General features: G+C 37.4%; 3 protein-coding genes across 9 annotated transcripts; 1 reads left to right on the plus strand and 2 right to left on the minus strand.

The window, feature by feature from the left end:
• Positions 1-612: 612 nt before the first annotated feature.
• On the plus strand, positions 613-6,128 carry LOC140979793 (DEAD-box ATP-dependent RNA helicase 45-like). Of its 6 annotated transcripts, XR_012175805.1 has the most exons (5): positions 613-758; positions 950-4,409; positions 4,614-4,646; positions 4,826-4,860; positions 5,991-6,128. XR_012175805.1 is itself a non-coding variant. In XM_073445363.1 (3 exons), exon 2 carries the CDS (start codon positions 1,020-1,022, stop codon positions 4,380-4,382), a length of 3,363 nt encoding a protein of 1,120 aa, XP_073301464.1. In that variant the 5' UTR covers positions 613-758; positions 950-1,019; the 3' UTR covers positions 4,383-4,409; positions 4,614-4,861. The 6 variants fall into 6 exon arrangements, 3 of the variants coding, with proteins under 3 accessions (XP_073301464.1, XP_073301466.1, XP_073301463.1); XR_012175806.1 differs by lacking the exon at positions 4,614-4,646; XR_012175807.1 differs by lacking the exon at positions 5,991-6,128 and having other exon boundaries at positions 4,826-4,861.
• On the minus strand, positions 4,996-7,067 carry LOC140979794 (probable F-box protein At2g36090). Its single transcript, XM_073445366.1, has one exon. It carries the CDS (start codon positions 6,736-6,738, stop codon positions 5,635-5,637), a length of 1,104 nt encoding a protein of 367 aa, XP_073301467.1. The 5' UTR covers positions 6,739-7,067; the 3' UTR covers positions 4,996-5,634.
• Positions 7,068-8,243: 1,176 nt separating this feature from the next.
• On the minus strand, positions 8,244-12,915 carry LOC140979795 (uncharacterized). 2 transcript variants are annotated; one of them, XM_073445368.1, is made up of 7 exons: positions 12,320-12,914; positions 11,396-11,659; positions 9,852-10,368; positions 9,471-9,670; positions 9,235-9,347; positions 9,005-9,145; positions 8,244-8,540 (listed from the first exon to the last, which is right to left on the minus strand). In XM_073445368.1, exons 1-7 carry the CDS (start codon positions 12,857-12,859, stop codon positions 8,462-8,464), a joined length of 1,854 nt encoding a protein of 617 aa, XP_073301469.1. In that variant the 5' UTR covers positions 12,860-12,914; the 3' UTR covers positions 8,244-8,461. The 2 variants fall into 2 exon arrangements, with proteins under 2 accessions (XP_073301469.1, XP_073301468.1); XM_073445367.1 differs by lacking the exon at positions 8,244-8,540 and having other exon boundaries at positions 8,582-9,145; positions 12,320-12,915.
• Positions 12,916-13,421: the final 506 nt, after the last annotated feature.

The raw sequence follows: 13,421 nt of genomic DNA on the forward strand, positions 1-13,421 counted from the left end.
GTAACTGATAACCGTATCACCCCACCCCCACCCCCATCCCCATATGCACATATTGTTGGTGGGGAATCCATAATCGCTCCCCTTCATATATAATGGGTAAACCTTGGGATTTATAACACTAGCATGCAAACTACGTCAGTTGGATAAACTATAAGTGTCAAAATGGGCTAAATTTTTCCCGTCACCACATCAAATAAGTGGATTAAGTTGACAATTTCTCGACCCACGACAGTTAAAGGGTATAAATGCGCACTAGACAAATCACGTACAACAAACTCGATCGAAAAATACTGATAGAGAAATCAACCCTGTGAACATTTGAACCTGAGCAGGTCTCATGTGATATGGATTTATATAAATGAGAGGATCTTATAAATCTATATGTGTAATACAAGTAGATCCGGTATATACATGTATTGAAAAGTAATTAATTTGGCATAAAAATTAATATATTTTTATGGATCGATTTTAGTCGAAGATACATCTCACTAAATTGACTCTCGTAAGACAATTTTATAAAAAAAAAAATTGTGTTTAAAACCATGACACGTATTTGACCAAATTCGAAAGTTATATTTATTTATTTATTAATTATTGATAAGCTATAGAGAGGAAAATAGAAAAGTAGATAAAAGGAGCGAGCATACACAAAATCGCGCATATGAGCCCCAATCGAACAAAAGGGGAAAGAGCCTTCTCAATCCAACGATACGGTTCTAGGGTTTCCAAAATTTATCCATTAAAGAAGGCTAAATCAGGTTTGGGCTGCTTGTACATGGAATTCTTAGTACTGGAGAAACACTATGTTTTGGTCTTAATAATACTTGATTCGCGCACTCACCCACGCTATCAAACTCACGCCCTACGATTTATTTAGCACTCAATTCTTTGTTTTTGTGTGACTTGTAAAGTGGATTTTTTTAATGTCCGAGTGATAAATGCTTTGCAGGATCCTGTGTTTTGCGTTGAAGACTCGAATTTGAAGTCAGGAATTGACCAGTTGTTTGAGGATCGATCCAATGGAAGAGGCGAAACCACGTAAATCGAGGAGAGATGCTTCTGAAAAGGAAGGAACGAAGAAAAATAACCGTGATAGAGAAGATCGAATTTCTGAGAAAGACAAGAATAGGGGCCGGCATGAGAAAGAAAAGAGTGATATAAGTAAGTACAGGGATAGAGAAATGCACAAGGATAGGCAACGTGAGAAGGACCATGAGAGGACGAAGAGAAGGAGTCGTGACGATGCAAGAGCTCGAGGCAAGTCCAGAGGCAGAGAAAAGGAAGTCGAAGAGTTGGAGTTAGACAGAGAGAGGGAGAAAGTTAGGGATAGGGATAGAGATAGGGCACGAGAGAGGGAAAGAGAAAGTGAGAAGGAGAGGGAGAGAAGGGGGAGGGAGAGGAAAAGGGAGAGGGAGAGGGAGAGGGAGAGGGAGAGGGAGAAATATAATGAAAAGGATAATAACTATGAAATGTCTAGGTTGTACAGCAGTAGCGATGATGATAGGGACCATGGAAAACGGCGCAGGAAAGAGGAAGATTACAAGAAGAGAGATGAAGCGAGTAACAAGCAGAACCGACATAGGGATGACAGTCAAGAGAATGGCCAACGGAAAGAAAGCCGTGAAGAGGCGGAAATCGTTAAAGGAAACTCTCGGGAAGAAGATCTTGCTGAAGAACAGAAGAGACTGGATGAGGAAATGGAGAAACGAAGAAGGAGAGTACAGGAATGGCAGGAATTAAGAAGAAAGGAGGAACTTGAGGTGCAAACACTTGGAGGATCAGTCAATACAGATGAACCCTCGTCTGGAAAAACATGGACCCTTGAAGGGGAATCTGATGACGAAGAAGCAGCCCCTGAGGAAGAAACAGCAATGGATGAAGATGAAACTGTCAAACATGTTATCGAGGATTCCAATGGGAAGTCCACTGATAATGATAATGTGTCCACACCTGCATTGCTGAGTGATAATGATCATGTTGCTGAGGATGATGAAATTGATCCATTAGATGCTTTTATGAATTCTATGGTGTTGCCAGAAGTTGAGAGGCTACACAATGCAGTGGAGTCTTCCAACAACTTGGATCCTGATGTGGCTCAAACAACTGGAAAACATAACTCTGTTCAATCTAAAAAAGGTACGACTAAAACTATGGGAAGAATAATTCCTGGAGAAGATTCTGATTCAGATTATGGAGATCTCAAATACGATGAAGATCCTCAAGAAGATGAAAATGATGAAGAATTCATGAAACGGGTGAAGAAGACTAAAGTTGAGAAGCTCTCCATAGTTGACCATTCAAAAATTGATTATCCTTCCTTTCGGAAGAATTTTTATATTGAAGTGAAGGAAATTAATAGGGTGACTTCCGAAGAGGGCACAGCATATAGTAAAGAACTGGAACTGAGGATACATGGGAAGGATGTCCCAAAACCAGTTAAAACTTGGCATCAGACAGGGTTATCAACTAAAATACTGGATACCATTAAGAAAATGAATTACGAAAAGCCAATGCCTATTCAAGCTCAGGCCTTGCCTATCATAATGAGTGGTCGAGACTGCATTGGTATTGCGAAAACAGGCTCTGGCAAAACGTTAGCATTTGTTCTGCCCATGTTGAGACATATCAAGGACCAATCTCCATTGATGCCTGGAGATGGGCCAATCGGGCTCATTATGGCTCCCACAAGAGAGCTTGTACAACAAATCCACAGTGATATCAAGAAGTTTGCAAAGGTGATGGCTCTCAGCTGCGTGCCTGTATACGGAGGTTCTGGGGTAGCCCAGCAAATTAGTGACTTGAAACGAGGCACTGAGATTGTTGTTTGTACTCCTGGTAGAATGATCGATATTCTATGCACCAGTGGTGGTAAGATTACAAATTTGCGTCGAGTCACTTACTTGGTCATGGATGAAGCTGATCGAATGTTTGATATGGGTTTTGAACCTCAGATTACTAGAATTGTCCAAAATACACGACCAGATCGTCAAACTGTGCTCTTTTCTGCCACTTTCCCGCGTCAAGTTGAAATTTTGGCACGCAAAGTGTTGAATAAACCTGTCGAACTACAGGTAGGTGGGAGAAGTGTTGTGAACAAGGATATAACCCAACTTGTTGAGGTGAGACCTGAAAGTGATAGGTTCCTTAGACTGCTAGAATTACTTGGAGAATGGTACGAGAAAGGAAAGATGTTAATATTTGTCCACACACAAGACAAATGTGATGCTTTGTTCAAAGATTTGATTAGATCTGGGTATCCATGTCTCTCACTTCATGGGGCAAAGGATCAGACAGATCGTGAATCCACTATTGCAGATTTTAAAAGCAATGTGTGCAATTTATTGGTTGCTACAAGTATTGCTGCTAGAGGTTTAGATGTGAAGGAGCTTGAACTAGTTATTAACTTTGATGTTCCTAATCATTACGAAGACTATGTTCATCGTGTTGGTAGAACAGGACGGGCTGGTAGAAGAGGTTGCGCTATCACGTTTGTATCTGAGGAAGATGCAAGATATGCACCAGATCTTGTAAAAGCCCTAGAATTATCTGAACAGAGTGTTCCTGATGATCTTAGGGCGCTTGCGAATGGGTTTATGGCAAAGGTTAATCAGGGGCTTGAGCAAGCCCATGGAACTGGTTATGGTGGTAGCGGTTTTAAATTCAATGAAGAGGAGGATGAAGTTAGGAAAGCTGCGAAGAAAGCACAGGCAAAAGAATATGGGTTCGAGGAAGATAAATCAGATTCAGAAGATGAAGATGAAGGAGTGAGAAAAGCAGGTGGCGACATTTCTCACCAAGCTGTCCTCGCCCAGGCTGCTGCTTTTGCCGCTGCTACCAAAGCAAATACTGCTCCAGCCCCAACACCTGTCTCAGGAGCTCAGCTCATTCCAAATGGTGGATTGCCTGTTTCTTTGCCTGGTGTTCTTGGTTTGGCTATTCCTGGCGTATCTGCATCGGTCCACGGGACTGGACTTCCCGTTACCAGCAATGATGCGGCAGCTAGGGCAGCAGCTCTGGCAGCTGCCATGAATTTACAGCATAACCTGGCAAAGATTCATGCTGATGCCATGCCTGAACACTATGAAGCAGAGTTGGAGATAAATGATTTTCCTCAAAATGCTCGATGGAAGGTGACACACAAGGAAACTCTTGGCCCAATCTCTGACTGGACCGGGGCCGCTATTACCACCAGAGGACAATACTTTCCTCCAGGCAGGGTTGCTGGACCAGGGGATAGAAAACTCTACTTGTTCATTGAAGGCCCTACTGAACAATCTGTGAAGAGGGCAAAAGCAGAACTCAAGCGTGCCTTGGAGGATATCACTTCTCATGCATTATCGCTTCCAGGATCAGCACAACCGGGCCGATATTCTGTCGTCTAAGGGCAAGTTTTGCTGGCCCAGATGCTGGTCAGATTTTCTTTTTTCCATTGGGCTTTTTGAATTGAGGCTGATTGGTGTCATTGGTTGCCACTTGTACTTTAGCTCCTTTTACAGATTTTTAATAGATTCTTTACTGTGAGAATTCCTTATTTTATGGTATTTTGGCCATCTTTTTCTCCCCTTTTATGAATCAAAAACTTGGCGGTTGGTTGGCATTCATTGTATTGATAGGTTGACTGCTGAATCTGATCAATCTGTTTTCTGGTAAGAAACTTGGATATTTTTTTGTTTCTTATTTGAAAATGGAACCTTATTTGGGGGACTGCGGTTAAGTTTCACCGGCCTTGATCGCTTTTTCAAAGCCAGTAAATGCAATGTTGATGACACTTCTAATCGTTTATCCAATCTCAAAATTTTTACTTTGCTGGCTTACTACTGTGTAGGTACTCCGAATGGTTAGTAATTGCTGGTGCAACAGGTAAATTTCCCAGCTTGGTTGGTGTACTGTGGAAACATTATTTATGTGTGTTTAAGAATGTGATATCTTGACGTACGGATCCCAAGATGTTACCGTTTGAATTGAATTATATTACAGTTTGAATTGGTAAATTCCATTAGAAGGATATTACCGTTCGTATGGAATTATATTCCAGTTTGAATTGGTAAATTCCATTCGAAGAAGTTCAAACCGCCAAAAAGAGTTGTAGACGAAGATTGAAGCATGTGAATTTATTGCAACCTGTAAAATACTCAAAATCTTGAAAATTGATATGATAAGACCAGTCTGGCTTAAAACATTTCGTTGGCTAGAGACTTCAATATAGTTTCTTGAGATACTGGTTATAAAGCTCTTGCGTTGCATTACCATTTATATCTTTTTCAAAGTTGAGGTAAGTTTCTTTAAAGAGTACATATTTGAAGGTACAAATGAAAGTTGAAGAGGTGTGTTCTACCAAAGCCATCGTTTTTGTTGTTGTCAGACCTATGATTTGCTACAAAAGTTAAATTTCACTATTTTTATTTCAGTGAACAACTACAACATATTGAAGACTTGTATTTTCACATATAGAGTTATATTCCAAAGATTAAAATCAGCTATACGGATTAAGTTGTGACCTTAACCAAATAATTGCCATTAATAGGCAGAAACAAGATCTCAAATGACAGATTTAGTTTTATTCTGCAAATTTCTTGTTCTTGGGATTTGGTGCACGGTTGAAGCCTAGCTCTTTTGTTAACAAACTTAAATAGACTACAATAGTGTGCCACAAGCATAACAAATGCCAAGGAGTGATGCAATGGCTACCGTTGCGGACAGTAAATTAGATATCAGTTCCTCTTGGTCAATCTTTATTCTATGTAGTATTTTCTGGTTTTGAAAATGCTGATATCCCTTTTCCACTCTGCTATGGTTGATACTGCGGGAGCAAATGAGAGCACGATTGAATGCTCTCATACTTTGCTGGCCGTTGAGATGTGACCCATCAATGTCCTTCATTATTAGGCTAATTTCCTTCCATATTATGCATCCTTGTTCTATCAGCAGCTTACATTTTACCGATATCTCGAATTCGGTTAGTTTGTGTATTATTGAACTGTCCTCTGCAGGTACAATACAACCGAAACAAAGAAAAAAATCTTCATGAACAAAAGGGTTATTCCTGCAGATGGATCGGGGTTTCCAGCTCGATATGTTTACAGCTCTTCCTGTCCTTGCATTCCACAGAATCCAGCTTAGCTGTATATTTTGTGCAATGTCAGAGCATATGCCTCCTCTTTTATTGTATCCGGTGAAAGCAGCTAATAGTGAGTTCGTTGTGTCATCCTCCATGATACCTAAATTTTGATCAAAAACATGATCAGATGTTTCGAAACGTCCAATGCCCAGCAAGTCCAGTGAAAAGGGATAGCACAAAAACCTTTTAAAACCCTCGGAAGTCTCAGATTCATTCCTCGCGGTCATGCCATCTACAACTTTAGAGAAAATGCAATGGCCCTTGTAATATATGTCCACTAGTGAAGTGAAACCACTAGGAGATGACCATAAAGACGAATCTGGCGGTGTGCTCTCAGAAGTCATTTGTTGTTGAGGTACTTCACTTCTCCCTTCCTCGTACAAAATCAATGGAAAAGCATCGGTGTACAAACACTTGAAACTTGCTGTTTTTATGGCTGATGTCGAGGGCCACGTGTTGTAACAGAACTCTTTCCATAAGCTTTCTTCTCCGGCTGCTCCGCGGAGGTCATTACAAGTAGATGCCACGGATGCGAGGGTGCACCCATCAAGTCTAGACATGATATCTATCAAAGCGTCCCTGTTCACCCCCTTGAAGCAATTCCGATCCGACTTCTTCATCTTATGATAGAGCTATAGATATCTGCACTTGGAACAACTTTGGGACTTGGGATTGGTTTTATCAGTGTAGGGATCAAGTAAATTAAATGAACTTAGAGGTTTGGCCGAAAACTTGCATATTGAATTCTGCCGTGACTGCTGAAAATTATATTAGGGTGACTAATATTCGGGTTTTTTTTTGAGAGCATTTAATATTCAGTTACAATTAAAAAAAAAAAAGTTTAGGTCTTGAGAAATTAATATTTTTTATTGTACGAATCATTATATTTGTGAAAATCTGCATGTCATATTTATTATCTATTGTGTTTGATTGGCTTGATGAGATTAACAATCCAATCAAATCAAACATCTTGCTGTTTATGAATAATATTTTACACAAATATTTTAATAATAATTATGATATTATTTATCTATCAAATCTCATCATCCCAACTAAACAAACTTTATATACATTCATGCAAATTACATTATATGTAAAATAAAAATTAGGTATCCATATCGAATAGTATTTAAATAATTCTGATCTCGTATATATGTTATGTCCATGCAAAAAACTATTTCTAAATCATTATTTCAAAATAATACAAGATAAAGCTGTTCAAGATCTTAATTTTTCCTGAAAAATGTTCCACTTATGGATTCGACCCGACTCGAATCATGCTCGTTCGATACATGGTTCGAACCCTATTCACAATATTTAAATCACATTTTATCTGCCTACTCATAATTTACTATTTATTTTCTCTAGTTATGGTTTTTATAGTAGGAGAAAATAGCCCCTTTGATCCTTTAATTGCCATCAATGTATGATATATGACTAAGAAGTAGTCCTCGCATTATGTTTGGCACGCCCAAGTGTGGATAGCCCACACTACTTAAACCGTGCACTTTTTGGGGATAAGTTTGGGGAAGATACCAAAACTAGACTTAGGCAGGTTGGTAGATTTGACTATGTTTATTGTTTAGTGATTTAAAATCAACTGATGTTATGCAAATGAGTGGAAATCATCCTAAAAAATCTAATTTTTTTAGAATTTTACTTGATATTTTTTAGAAAATGGAAAAAAATAAGTTTCTCTTGTTGTATTTAGGAAAGTTCAAGCTTCGGTTTAAATCAAACCCAGAGAACAGGAAAATAGGAAATCGAAACGAAAATCGAATAAATTTTTTTTATATAGATAAATGTTCAAACTGAATTTACTTGTATTCCTCTTTGATGCCCCATCTCTCAGAAATCCCAAAACGAAATTGAGGAGCACTATGTCATACTAATAACCACTATTGATAATAAGGCTCCTTATATTTATTTTCAAACGAAGATAATAATTGAAATTTAGATCTATTGATTTCAAATTCGTTGACTTGTTAGAATAGACAAAATTGAAGTAAATTTCAAATCCATTCCATATCAAATTATGCAATTTCAAATACGTCCAAGATGTGCACGTGACGTTAGAAACTTATCCATCAATTTTATCCTTTCAAATCAAATCAATCGATCCAAGTGCAATCTAAAAGAATTATTGAACATGAAGGATTTTATCGACATGCGAAAAGTTTACAAAAGAGTTATAAATTCTACAACTCAATATCTAACATGTTATTCTATATTTGCGAAATAATGAAACTATATAAAAAAAATCTTAATGCAAACTTGTGATATATATATATATATATATATACATGTGTATTTTCCTTTTATTCGCATCTCCTCTTCATGTCTTCATATCTTCCCATCTCTTGCGTACTTTTCAATTTGAGAAATGTCAAGAAATTTGTGTAACCCAGTGTCTACAAGAAACCTGCCAATACAGGCAAAAAAATTAGCGAGACGTTATATATGAGAAATAAATATCTATAAAAGTTAAGTTTGGATTAAAAAAAATGGAATTCATTAATATATTCTACGAGACTAGATCTTATATTCTGAGAAAGTTACTTTTATCTGGAAATTTTTGAACCAAAATCCAGAAAACTAGATCACAGTTGGGAGAGGTAGCCTCTTAAACTTACTAGTCACTTCACATTTTATCGTAAAACCAATATGAAAATCCTAATGTTATTCCACCCTTTTCGCTCACGGCGGTCTAATTCGGATTGGTTTAATCTGTTTTATCAGTATTCAGAGTATGCATATCAATCCAGTCTATAATGGAACACAAACCATATTACCATGCTGGCCTAGTTTTGTCCCTCTTCCTCAAATGATATCCTCGTGTTCACTTGTTTTATCCAAGTATTTATGATAGAGTAGTAGTATTCATACTTATCTCTCAGAGTTTTGGTCATGGACTGGCAACCTCCCGGGATCATGGACTGCAAATTAACAGCTATATTTGGGTTGTGAATGCTCTGTCTGAGGTGTATCCAACCACTTTCTTCTCCTCCTGAATCCGAAACTTTGGCCCTATATATATATATCCAAGTGAGAACAAGTATGCTTTTCATGTTTTTATTTGGGATTGGTAGTTTGAATGGATATATATATATATATACCTGTACATATGGGCATCAATCGGAAGCGGAGTGTCGTTGGAGTCCACGAGGCACCCTTCACTCACCCAACAGTCTCCACAAGAATCCAGTGCAAAACCTTCTAACCTTCCTTCCTAAGATCATATATTTGTTGTCATTATCGACCGTGATTGTCGTCGTCGTCGTCGTTATTATTGTTTTCATGGAGTTGCTAGCTATTTCCAAGGATTAATAGGGACCAAATGCATTTTACATACCTCAATGTAGTTCCTGAACGCCTCAATGACCTCAGAACCTTTTGCCTTGGCGTACCTAGGCTCTGTAACAATGTTTATTCTCAACTCCACTGATTCAAATGGCTCTTCCAAATCTTCTATTAAACTCCCAATGCCTTTATTTGATCCTTCAAGCTTCATTCTAACCATTTCAATGATAATTTTTACGACCATATAAGCACCTGAACAGAGACAGGCTCGATATGAAATCAACAACCCACAAAAGAAGTCTTGTCAATGTAAATTATCAGAGAAAATATGACAAAACGACTTGTTCTTGATTCTCAAGAAGATGATCTTTGTTTTATCAACAAAATTCTTGTCAATATAAATCCCATGGATGTAAAAGAATCAAAGATTTACCATCATCAAGAAAATGATTCTCCTTAAGGGCACCATGGCCTGAAGTTTCCATCATAAGATGAGTCTCAATTCCATCCTTATTAAGTTGAACCCCCTTATCAATCACATTCCTATAGCCAACTCTATACAAGCAATGAAGCCCTCCTCTGTCCGTGATAAACCGTGTCAACGCCATGCTTGTACGTGCATCGGTCACGATAGTCGTGCTCGGGTGCTCCTTCAGCACAATGGAGGACATAAGAGCAATAAGCTTGTCTCCATTGACGGGATTGCCTTCTCTGTCAACCACACCACTACGATCAACGTCTGTATCAAAGACAACCCCGAGATCAGCGTTGTTTTCGATCACTGCAGCTCGTGTTAAGGCCATGGCCGTTTTGTCCTCTGGATTAGGAATGTGATTTGGGAACATTCCATCTGGGGTGAGATGAAGTGAGCCAAATGTGTCTGCTCCAAGCTTGTCGAGCACATCCCATGTGAAGAAGCCTCCTGATCCATTTCCAGCGTTTACAATTATCTGCATTTGTTAATATCTTCGATCAGCATAAACAAGCTAAGTGTCCATTGAGATTTTGTTGTGAAATTGTATTTTTGGTCTAAAACATTTTACGATTTTGGTCCAATTTCATTCTTAGTATTTTTTTTTACAATATTAGTCATTTTTCTGACGTGACACTGAACTCGATCTTAATATCGCATTGCACCTTCGATAAGACTTAAATTGTAAAAATTCTAAATATATAATACTCGTACTGAAGTTGAAATTTGATAACATAAAAAAGCAAAAATATAGGAGGCAAAACACAATTTTTCTTTTTTAAAAAATAAAATAAAATGGATGAAAATTACTTTAATGTTTGTTTTATCTTTATTTATTGTGTTTTTTAAATAAAATAAAATAAATAATTAACTTGATTCATTTTCTATAATAATTAACATGTTTTATAGTTAAATTGGAAAAGTCTATATTAATATATATTTCAATAGAAATAACAAAAATGAAAATAATCGATATAACAATATCCGAAAAAATTGATTATAAATTACTATGAATGGATATTAATATAATAAACATATAGAATTATTATAATTATAAAACAGAATGTGAATTAAATTAAGTTGGTGAAATACTAAAAGGGGTGAAATGAGAACAAAATTTGATCTTACATATATATATTGAGAGTAGGTATCTTGTGAGACGGTTTCACGAATCTTTATCTATGAGACGGATCAACCTTACCGATATTCACTATAAAAAGTAATACTCTTAGCATAAAAAGTAATACTTTTTCATGGATGACCAAAATAAGAGATCTGTCTCACAAAATACGATCTGTGAGACCGTATCACATAAGTTTTTGTCATATAATATATACAACTCAGAAATCCAAAAAAAAAAAAAGATTAAATATGTTCAGAACCCTAACTTAAAATTATATGAACATTAAAAATAATTAATCTGTGTAGGAATTAAAATGAAATAATTGTGACATTAATTTTTTTGAAAATTATACAAGACAAGAGACACTCACGTACGTACGTACCTTAAATCCTTGAAGAGGAGTGTCATAATGCAAGGGATGATTGACCTTTTGCTTGATGATTTCTCGCAGATGGTTCGCGTACGCACTCATGAAATGGACTTTCGTGGGCGGGATCCGAAGCAACGTCGACACTTTGGCGGCACGGTTCGCATATTTCCGGGCAGCCCCGTCGCATATCTCCTCCACTTGTGGCGATGTGAGGCCTCCTTTCTTGGTGAAGAATTTCAATCCATTTCGTGTGTATGGCAAGTGGGATGCTGTCATCTGTGCATACAATTGACAATTAATAGTTGATTTTATTTGTTTCTTTCTCATTACTAAATAAATATTGCAACTCATGGACTGAAGAATTGCTGATTAAGAACTCTAATAAATCGTGAAGAAATGGAAATTTCATTGCCTTGATAAATTTTGATTATGAGATATAATAAGGGTCATAAAAGTAATTACTTTTTCTTTTATGACGTGATTTGGTTGTCTCGACATTAGGAAAAATTATATTTTTGATCATGTAGTTTATATGATTTTCATATTGGTCTTTTTATATTTTAGTTATTTTTATTTGAGTGTTAGACATAAGCAATGTCTGAAGATAAATCGTCATTTTCCAATGTCATATTATCAACCTGATGAAAAATGATGAAAATAAGAAAAAAAATAAATCAGTACACTAAAAACGTGAATTGACCCAAATTATATGACATAAGTATAATTTCGTCCAATTCTTTATTTATATTAATCCAATATTTCTTGTATTAGCTAGCCAATTGAATAATTCATCAAATAATATTATTTTAGTATCTCAATCATTTTGTCTTATATAGGACAATCAAATGATAGAAAATTACGGTGGATTTATGTGAAATATATCGAGTGCATGTGAAAAAAAGAAAAAGAAAAAAGAATCTCTATCCAATGCCTAACCATTATAGAAGCATCGTAGAGAAATGGAGGCAGCACGGTGCTCATGAAGCAAGCCGGCGTGGTCGCAAGTCCCATGTCAAAAATAGCACATCCCGCCCTACCAAGTCCGGCGAACAAACCCACACTCAACGCGGCGCCCGATATCCTCGGATCCCGCCCGACAGACACCCTAACGGCCAACACGGCTTCTCCGCACTCGCTCCTGTCAAACTGAGCGGTCACCCACTCCCCGAAGCTCTCACCTATGGCCTCCATGGCAGGTGGCGTGAGGTCGACTGTCCTCCCCTTCTCGCCTTCCACGGCCACCCCACGTATGTCGGAACCGTTCTGCAATCTCTTGATCTTCTCCACTTCTTCATCCACCACCACTTCATTGAACCCTGAAGCTATGGAGCACGAAACTGAAAGGGATGGCGGGAATTTCGTCGAAGAAAACGGGAACTTGGTGTTTGAGTGATGAAGTGTTTTGACTTTGGTAAATGAATGGAAGTTCAGGGTTTGGAGCGTCGTCGTGGATGAAGAAGCCGCCATTGATGACATGCAAATGGTTTTGGCGCTCTGGAACCATTTCAAAGATTTTAGAGCACTCAAGCAAGAAGTTGACAAGATAAGATTTTTTGTAAATGGATTAATTAGAACCCTACATTTACATATCATAAATTCTAGCCAAAAACAAAGAAAATATCTGCCTACAAGGTTCCAAAATGCATGAAGATTTTTATCTCGTAATCCCACGTTTTGATTCCCAGAAATGTTTTCCTGTCATATAAACTTCATTTTTAGCAATTAAACTTAAAAAATAATTAATTTCGTACTAATCAATTATATATCAAGTTAATTATATATTTAAGTTTCTAATTTTCTAATTAATGAATTTCCCATATTGTCCCTCATCTCCGACCTAAAACAACCTCCCCGCCGCTCGTTCGTGCCGCTCTTCCGTGTCGGTGTCGTCGATCATCCCCCTGCCGTTTTCGATATGTTGCATCAAACATTAAATCAAATTGAATGGTTAACTTTTTTATGACACTAATCAGTACGTACTTATGTGAAGTGATTATTGTTCGTTGTGTTATTGGATCTGACTAGTAAAAGCTCATCA

The sequence above is a fragment of the Primulina huaijiensis genome, chromosome 6 (genome assembly GCF_012295235.1).
Source record: "Primulina huaijiensis isolate GDHJ02 chromosome 6, ASM1229523v2, whole genome shotgun sequence".
In the NCBI taxonomy this organism is placed as follows: domain Eukaryota; kingdom Viridiplantae; phylum Streptophyta; class Magnoliopsida; order Lamiales; family Gesneriaceae; genus Primulina; species Primulina huaijiensis.